Source organism: Ostrea edulis, chromosome 2, assembly GCF_947568905.1.
Source record: "Ostrea edulis chromosome 2, xbOstEdul1.1, whole genome shotgun sequence".
Lineage (NCBI taxonomy): Eukaryota > Metazoa > Mollusca > Bivalvia > Ostreida > Ostreidae > Ostrea > Ostrea edulis.
The window spans coordinates 13,815,931-13,826,497 of record NC_079165.1 but is presented as its reverse complement, the minus strand read 5'-3'; the positions used below and the strand labels follow the sequence as shown (position 1 = coordinate 13,826,497).

General features: G+C 32.3%; 1 protein-coding gene across 1 annotated transcript; it reads right to left on the bottom strand.

Annotated features, from left to right (window-relative positions):
* Nucleotides 1–678: 678 nt before the first annotated feature.
* LOC130052393 (ubiquitin-like protease 4) lies at nucleotides 679–3,013 on the bottom strand. The gene is made up of 5 exons (XM_056157237.1): nucleotides 2,663–3,013; nucleotides 2,189–2,290; nucleotides 1,310–1,373; nucleotides 823–891; nucleotides 679–720 (listed from the first exon to the last, which is right to left on the bottom strand). Exons 1-5 carry the CDS (start codon nucleotides 2,758–2,760, stop codon nucleotides 679–681), a joined length of 375 nt encoding a protein of 124 aa, XP_056013212.1. The 5' UTR covers nucleotides 2,761–3,013.
* Nucleotides 3,014–10,567: the final 7,554 nt, after the last annotated feature.

The following is a 10,567-nucleotide window of genomic DNA, read 5'->3' as shown; positions in this document are numbered from 1 at the left end:
TGATACCATGTAAGATATCAAGTCACAAGTCATGGAGAAGGAACAGACAATACAATTTCTATTAGATTTCCCAACTTTCAAAGCAGGACTTATCAAGTTGTACGTGAAACTCATTACATTCACACTCAATGTAGATCATGGGATTCAAAATGATTTCTGCAATTATGATTTATTCAAATGACATTAAAAATCTAGACACAAAATATACCCAATCTGATTAAAACCAGATCCTGAGATCCGCTCACTTGGATCGCTACACTAGGATCTGACGTAACCCCATATAGGGTCACGTCCGCATGACCTTTTGCTTGGAATATTCATGAGAACTATCAGCCAATCAGATTGCGCCATACAGACAATGATGGCTATTTAGGCGGTTCCTGGCAATTCGTAAACAAATTGCTAAAATCTCTCTCCCACGAAGTTTATTCCACACTGTAAAATTGTATATTCTCGCACAAAGAATTTTAAACTTTTGCAATAATGCCTAATCTATTCCATTCATACAAACAACAAAACGTACGATATGATTTATACACCCAAATTAAATTAATTGTGAATTTCGATTTATGTATCAATAGGGATGGGTACGATTTGAAGAGTTTTCAAGATGGTCTACTTAAATAACACGAGGAATATAACGCCAGTCGACGTAAACGGTGCATTGTGACGTCGCATCTAGCTGCGATATGTAGTCTCAACATCTGCAATTGACTGGTTCTGAAATTTTAAACAAAAGTTCATTGACGGTTATTAGTAATTGCATCTTAATTGTGTTTATTGATAATAATATTTTATCAAAGTCAATAGATAAAATCAAACCTGAAGAATGTTTCTGATATAGGAAAGGAGAAATACCCCACAGTCAAAACTATTCCTCTGTTGTGGAACCTTAATATAAAATGAATAGCTTATTCAATTAATGCAACTTTGGGCAGTACAACTCATTAGCATTTTTAAATACTTGTTATCACCTAAGAAGTCTAAAACAAGGGAGGGGGTGAAACATATATACATGCAACAGGGAGTGAGAAAATAAGTTGCAATCTTTCAGAATATTTCTTAATATCTTTCAAATTGAGGTATTATCCTCTGATAATTATGCAAAATTAAACCACATGTATTTAAGGGGTCTAATACTTCCAACGGTGTTTGAAGATAGCATAATATAACATTTAACGTTTTATTCAATCTAACTTCTTTCTGGCTAAATAACTACGTATAAGTATTTTTGTGCAGGAAGATTTTTAAAACTAAGACTTCTGAAAATGACAAATCAATATGTAGAAATTATATTTATGTGACATACTTTTTTATGCTCCACCTCAACTTTGTCCACAATGCCACACTTCTCCAGTTCCTTTTCAAAATATCTAGAAAGTGTAAAATGTATTGTAGCAGAAGCAATTTGTAAGCATATTATGCAGAGCCATTCAAAATACACAGATCAAGATCATCTAAAAAAAAAATTAAGTATCTGAAAGTACTTTCGACATGTGTAAAATGTTGCAAGTAAACGTAATATTACAAAGTAATCATTACTAAAGGTAACAGGATATAGAATCAAGAAATATTTCATACAAATGTAAGTTATGACATTGCACTGCAAGTTTCTGTATTTTGTGAGTTGAAATATCCATTTCATCATTTATTGAAACTTTATAAAATTACAACTATTAATTTGCATCTGTATTGTTTGTTTGTTTGAAATCCAATAGTTTACCAGTAATTGTCTAATAATTTTACTTTATAATTTAATTAGACTTTAGAACTTATTAGATGACTGGATTTGTTCATGTTGCCAATTGCTTATTGGATTATCCTTAATAGTTCAAGCAATAGAAAATATATATATAAAAAAAAAAGGTCGATGTCATACCAAGGTTTTATCAAATTTGAAATGGCCTTACATACTAGTGTTGTGTTTTGAACTTCAAAATGATTTTTTAATTTTCAAGGAAAGAGCGATTTCGCTCCAATAACAAAAACTTCCAAACACACGTTTTTGACTTATTTCTAAATTATTTTTTCCTATCAACATTCCATTAATATCAATCATATAGCAGGTTTCTTAGAACCATGTCCAATACTTTTAAGCGATAAGGCTGTATAAATGTTTAAAACTATACAAATTTAAGACCCTCACATACTGTCATTGTTTTGCTATAAAGATTTGCATTTTACTTACACTTTCAATGATGCCCCCTCATTTTCATATCGTCCATTCATGGAACAGAGAAAGTAAATGGACCGTGACTCTGCACATAACACAGCCAAATACCAATGAACCCTATAAATGTTTGACATATTAGGATAGACTGGGAAGTGGCATATGAAAAAGATATTTCTTTATCAAAATATGTGCACCTTTACTAACATAACTGCCTATTATGAAACTACATACATCTACATACAATGATAATCAATATTATAGGGGTACCTGTTTGCCCTGTTCTTGACTTTGCATTCTTTATAGGATTTGTGAGATTGATCACTTTACTTTTTCACACATGTACATAAATAACAATATTTGATTTTCAGATTCACTATACACTGTACATTCAGCTGAAGAATTTTTCTAATATTTTCACTCAAATGCTTTCATTTCCGCGGACAACTCCTACTGTATAAAATTGTTACAAATACGAAATAACTGTAATACATGTTACTGATTGGTACAATGAGGATGGCTCCTTTCTCTAAATCCACATCTAAAGCAGCAAGGACATTTTCCACCCCCAAGTAATTACATCCTGTCATGTCCAGGGGTCTACGGTTGCTGTTATCAATAAAATCAGACTATGCATGTATTAAATTTTCTTTTCAATATTCAGAGAATAATATTTCTTAATAGCTATATGTGACATTAAAACATAGGCCCAAATATTAGTGCTACCTGACAAAAGACTCAGGAGACCCTGATTAAAATCCCAAACTAGATTATCATATTTTGTCTTATCCTGCAGAGTTCATTCTCAAATATAATTCATATAATTACAAAGTTTGAGATTATATTTTCTTATATCATTTGTACATGAGCAAACGTATTTATGTAAAGTAATCCCCATTCTTAACGGGTAATCAAAAAAGTATATGTAAGACAAGAAGGCTTCTGGCACATGGTTTTCAATTTTGGGTATTCTTAGAATATGTGCTACATAATACTTATAACAACTTACAGCTTTCCTTTGACAAGCAATTTCTGTGCAAATAATGTTTCTAAGATGTACACATTCTTTGAGGGGATTTGTTCTTTCATTCTTCTACAAATCAAACAATACAATAAGAGGAGTTCTACAGATTTACACTAGATGTCATCATAAGACAGTAATAATTACATGCAAGTCTTTGCTTTTTAATGAATATAGTTACCATATAATATACAGTACACTAAACCATATATATTCCTGATGCATATATCAAGATGCATTGAGTATTCTGTTGAGCAAGTGTCCAAGGGCCATCCCAACCCCCATAATTTTCTGATTAATGGTTCAGATTCCAACCCCTAAAGTAAATATATTCCTGTTGGATGTGACACAATGCAGCAAGTAGGACAACAGACACTATAAACTGCACTTTGTGCATTGAGAAAAAGATGGAGAAAAGATTCAACATTGATATGACCAACATCATTCTTGTACATACTGAAGTACCTGTAGGAAAGTGAAACATACCCTTGTACATGAAAAAAAAAAAGCTATAAAACACTCCACTTTGATCCAAAGTAAAATATAGGAAAATATCAGATCCCTGGATAAGAACAATGTCAAGATGATTAAATGATAATGAAGTATTGTACAAAATTTTAAATGAATCGGATAATCCATATAGGAGAAGTGTTCACAAGCTATTTTACACCATTCATCTTTCCTAGATCCACTAAAATTTAAGGATAACAATGGAATAACCTTGTTCTGACAATATGCACATCTACAAATGTCAATGAAGCATTGTACAAAGTTTCATGTCTATCTGATAAACCATACAAGATAAGCGTTCACTAGATTTTGGACAGAAACAAAAAGTACTTAGGGAATCATTTTGAATGTCCAATAGATCCGTGACTCATATTATTACCTTGCTACAACATCTATAACAGCATCTGTCAGCCACCTCATAGGGTTGAGTGACCGGATGTCAACTTCATATAAGTCAATCCCCATTTCTACTCTATGACTACAAGTAAAACAATCATCTACATGTATATATTAAGTAATTTATCTATCATATAAAACTGATTCATTGTTTTGTGAAATGAGATGGTTTAGCATCTTATCTTTCATATATGTACATGCATACTCCACACATTTCATTTTGTATTTGTAGATCTTAGAGATGTAAAGATTACCCATGTCATCTGTTTAGTGTTGCAGTTGCATCCAATAACACTGGTTCTCAATGTTATGGCAGAGGATTTTCAAATCATTCCATAAAGTATTCCTTATTATGGAGTTTTTACTGAATCATCAACATGAATATTATGATACAGCAAAGCAATCAGAGAGAGATTTCAGTTAATCCAAATCTAACTTAGGAAAAAATAGGAATTCATAACCATCAAAATGAATTGAAAAAAAAACCCAACAACAACAAATAAATGTGAAGGAAGTATTTGAAAGCAACTAAAAAAACTCAAAACAATATAGAAACACCCAGAAAGATCCTCACACTCTTTTCTCCATTCCTGGGAGTCTGTATCTCTCCAATTCAATCACAGGTTTGCTGGCACTTTTATACCCTTTAATAAGTATATGATTTTTATCATTCAAACTGCATCTGAGTGAAGTGCATATCATTAGAATAACACTTAGACATGTTAAAAGAGGTTAGTAAAAGCAGAGAGTAAGTATGCAGTCAACATGCATATTGTTTTTCCTTCCCTGTTCTACTTGGTTCTTCATCTGCTGTAGTACGGTAAACAAAAGAACTATTTCATTGCAAACATGTATGCATAACAAAAAATTTGCAAACGAAATGGCACTTTTGATAAAGAAAACAATCACCTGCAATCGTGGAAACTGGCACAGACAAATTGAAATGACCATCTATGGAGAAAATGGTCAAAGTAGTTCTTGCAGAGTGCAGGCAAGGACAGGGTGGGAATTTTATTTCAGTTTCATTAACATGCAGGGAAATGTTGCACTCGAGACAGCCTGCTAATAACAGCATCCTGAAGTGTCCTAATATGAACCATACAGAGCATAAAGAGCAGAAACAAACAAGACAAAAGGAAAGCATGCTAAATATAAAATAAAAATACATTACTTATGTATCAGAAATTTAACAGAAATTTGAAACTCAGTATGAAATGAAGGAATTTTCAAGGACTAGATGGTGACACAAGCTATGTAAAAGACTTTAAAACTGAATTGGCACAATAACATTTCATTAACTTCATTGTAATCTTTACCCTTAGGTTCCATCAAGGCTTCTTCAAAACTCTTATTGATGTCAGAATTTCCCCTTATATCTAAGAGTTTGTAAATCTCCTCAACTTCCCCCAGGCTATCACTCCGTATTATGCGCTCATACTATTTAAAAGTACAGAATTTGGATAAAAATTGACTTACCTTATAAAAAATTCAAAACTCAAAAGGAACATTTTATGTTTCAAAATAAAAATTAATATTCCTAATAAAAACAACCTGTTGCACATAATGGTTAATGTGGATCTGCCCATGGACCTTGCACAGAAGATCCAGATGGGCTGGGCTGCATGGAGCATACATATTTACGCATTCTTCAATGGTACTGCACCCTATCAGGGTTGCCCATCCTTCTCTTTGATAGTACTATATTAAAACAGACATGTTTAATACATAATAAATGTGCAGCACACAACAAAATACAACAACCAGTATTAATGCACACTCAATAGCTGCATATAAAATTCACTTGGTATATATACCTGGGTTGAACCAAAGTCAATGGAAAGGTTTTGGGGGATGAAAAGCCTTCCCTCTCCATTTTCGTGGTGTAATGTGTTGTGACAATGGATGTAACTACATCAGGTGCATTGCTCTTTAACAATTTCGCCTGAACGTCACTGAACTTCCCCTACAGTGTAGGTCAAAGACGTATACGCATATCAAACTTTTCATTTTAAATCTAACTTTATCATATAATTAATCAATCAAATCATATATTCAATATTAACAAATTGCATTCCCATAAATTCACTATAAATTATGAAATTCAAATGTTACTTTGTTCAGAAGTCTTTCAATGGTATATGTTGAAAGGTTCTCCTTAAGAAAAAAGACATGCAAAATTTAAATACAGAAGAAATTGTGTATTGAAAATATCATGCATTTTTTTCTTTATCCGGGTACTTCTGCTGATTACAACTTATCCCTATACATGTACCTTTGAATCTTTACCAGACATGATTTTGGTCTATCAGAGGCAAAAGTCATTACTTTCAAATTTTTGAACAGAGTTAACATTATGATATTTTCCATCAGTAATAAAAGAGTAGAAGGAAAAGAAAGAGGTTACTGATATTTATTTTGCTGTTGATGTTTCAAAAGAAAGCTGGCTATTATAAAGGTGTGTTGTCCAATAATGAAGTACCTTTTCTAAGTAGACAGAGGCATCCTCTGGATTCTCTCCATTCCCTTGCTCAATGTCCTTTTTTCATTCAGAAAAATATATGTGATTGACATAAATCATTATCCAAATCAATTGATGTATATAAATGTATCTTTTTATTTCTTCATCAGAATTATTCTTTGAAAATTACTTACTATATTATGTGATGTCTGCAAACAAATGAACACCCGTCGCAAGTCGTCTGCTGATATTTTGTGATTATTGACTATAAATCAAATAAAGAGACCCATCGGACCATAAATGTTAGAGTATTTTGCAACTAAATACATTATAAAGGATTTAAAAATAGATGCACTGGTTAAAATCAGTCCATTTATACCATTATGTCCTGATCAAGAACTTATTAGTGTTTAACTATCGATAGACTATGTCATTTATTTTCAGCACATACAATCCATAGAATTATGATCACTACCGGTACATAATAAACGAAAAATGTAGCTTCATCTTGATAGATTAATTGGTAACATTTAATACGTTAATTCTTACTGGTTCTATTTGGGTCCTGGAAATTCACATCATCAGGCCAGCCCTCTGGTTTCTTACACTTCCAAATACATTTTGCTATGTAAGAACAGACTGAGATAATAATTCATAAAGGAAACATATAAAACAGTCAAAACAGTAATAGCTAGCAAGCTTATATGAAAAACAATAAGTGATTTTCATCTCCCTCATAGATGAAAATAACTAATGATTCAAAAGAAATTTGAATTGTCTCCGACACTTCAATGTAAGCATGTTTTATATTAGTATTAGATCTGTGGATGAGTGTGCGTAACAGGCATTATCAAAAGAGTAAAAGAAAAAGGAGGATAGACCAAAATAACCCAAGTATATTGTTTCCTCAGAGTAAGCTCATTGAAAGACGAAGTTTTATAATACATGTATATATTATAAGCAGGTTTGTTCACATACAATATTTTAAATACTTCATTTCTTGATCAACAAATTGCTAGCTATATACTGTACCTTTCAACATCCCTCTCAGAACAAGAGGCAGTAATCTCCGCAGCACTGACTCTGGAGTACTTTCTGCATTTACTGACAACAAAGCTCTCCAGTCTTCTTCTGGAGTTGGTGTTCGATACTCTATTGATCATTATAACCATATAAGCCTACTAATTCTACAGGTTGAGAAATAAAGAGAGAGGGAAAGAGAGAGTTGATATTCTTTAGTTAATATTCAAATTTCAAAAGTATTGTAGGTGTGAAAATGTAACATAATCAATTTTTTTTTCAAATTTATATACAGCAAATTTCAAGAGAGAAAAAAAGGAAAACAGATCAAAGAAAATACAGACTACCAATCATTGGATTAAGATTTTGACATAGTCCACGACACTCAATGGAATCACCTTGCTAATACTAGAATTGTGCAATCATGTGGACCCACCTTTACATTAAATTTCAAAAATATTTGATAATGTTTCACTAATTGCAGTAAAATTTATATATCTCAGAAAAACTTTGATCATAAGAGTTAATTTGAACCAGGTTAGCTAAACATTTATGTAAACTCCAGGTCAATATCGGTAAATAAATGATAGAAAAGAGAAATACCTTTAGAAGATAGCAACATTTCAGCAAGGTGCTCCATGCTGGCAGAGGTCATTTGCTTCGCAACATCATGACATATGTCCCGCAACCATGGTGAGACTTAAAAATAAAATATCAAATCTATTTAGCTAAGGACTCTATGACAGAATATTCCATTTTACTTCATAGAAGCAAGCACAGGAAACATATTAAGCAAAAGTGTTTTATGCAACAATTAACAAAATTGAAATACAACACAAAGTAACATAAGCAACAGGCCCATGGGCCACATTGCTCACCTGAAGACTTAAAAGCAAGGAGTGAAGAATTTTTGATATTACAGTTTATGAGGTTGATCGCACATAAATTAAACAAAAAATACCCTAGTGTGTCTTGGAAATCTGTTACCTCAACATGCAACCAAGGTTCGGATCATGCTATAAACAAATCTTTGATTAAAGTAAGTGAGGATACTTGCATACAGATTCAACAATCTGCACCCCTATGGTTCTTGAACACATTTTGGAAAGTTTCCCCAAACACAACTGATGTTAAAATCCCTACCATCATCCTTCCCAGCCATCAGAAGTCATGGTACAAAAAGAATACTGTGTGTTTCAGCTCAGGTGAGCAAAAAATTAATATCAAATTGGAAATAAAATTAATACTTAATTTTTAAGCAATGATAATGAACAGTTAATAATAGTAAAAACACTAAACAAGACAACATAGTACCCTGTCCCTCCGTCTTCCCATTCATTGTATACAAAAACATAATGGGAATGTCAGGTTCCTCCTCCATAATTTCCTTGATCTAAAAGTTAAAACTAAATTCTGACAAAACATGTCCAAAATTTGAAACAAATCTGAAAGAAATCTTGTTACTATCAACCTGTTCAAATGTAAGCAAAATTTTTTCTGTTTCTTTTTGACATTTTTCTTGACATCTATGAAATAACTGTCTCTTGTTTTGATGTGTGTCATAGGAACATTTCACATTTTGTTATGGACTATGGTTTGATCAGCTAGCATTTGTAATTAATTTTCTTTGTTGATATCACGTCAATATATTGTTCAAGCATAAATCATATTTCACTTCTTGAGAAAGAAATGCGTAAAGTACTAACTGTAGCATCATCACAAAAGAGCTGATATCTCGGAAATTGTGTATTAATTTACATCAATTTATCAAACTGGCATTGTAATCATTGATGGCATTGAAAGTGAAAACTATAAATTTCTTTTTAACATAATCAATAAATGGCTCATCAATTTACCTTATTTGAAAGTCTTTTCAATTTTTCTCTTCTTCTTCTCCTGATTTTCTCTTCTTCTTTTCTAACCTACATTCATTAAAAATAAAATAAATAAAGTGTTTGGAAAGTACCATTTATTATTTCGTCTTGTCTTTTTATATTATCTAATAAGAACTGGTTCTTGCTGATGTCAATGTACCAATAAAGCATGAAAGTTACTGCTTATTTTATTTTCCTCGCCTAGCCGCTCATTTTACTACATTATCAACATGGTGGTAGCGGTCGGATTGTTTCTAAATGTTTTATTCAGACAAGCTTTCTCAAAATAAGTTTTTGTATTATTGCTTGAAAGAAACGTTCACACCGTAAAACATTTTAAATAACTTAGCTTAGTATTCTACATATTTAGACTACTAGAAAGAACTTCTGCATGCTGTGACCAATCCACTGTTCATTCAAGCTGACATACCAAACTTTTTATTTGTGACATCAAGTGTTTTGAGTACAAGAGATGACTAGCATAAATGCTGTATATTTCCAATCTTGACAATCAATGTTCCATGGTCTTACCGAAGCACTAGCTTGTACTCCGAGCTCTAATTACTAAAGCGCGCGAAATTATCCGAGCTAAATCTAAACCTTTAACAAGAATATTTTTCACGCCAATCCCAGAAGTCCCTTGTCAAAAATGGCCAACGAATGTGAACTTGCGTTGATCTGTGGCCTCCTACCTCGAAAATTCAGTGCACCATTAGGCATAATGTTTAACGAAATGCAAAGTTTATGAAAGGCAGGCTAAGATGATGAAACGGGCTGTTTCAGCTACCTAATTTCATTCATACGCGTGTACTGAGTATTTGGCAAATAGATATTATTTAAATTGAACCTGATCAAAGCACGAGCATTACAAAATATGTTCATATTTGATGTTACGCTTGCTCAAACGGTAGCACCGTCAACATATTATTGTTCCTGTGGGACATGCTGATTCATCCCCAAAATGTAATCCTAGTCTATATTATGCATTTACTAAATATACTTGGTTTCCAAAGGTATGATCTATTCAAGTTACATGTATTCTTATCCAAATACAACTATGATAATGCATACATTTTTACAGAAGAATAAACTAGTAGCCGGCACTTTCTAATCCGAAT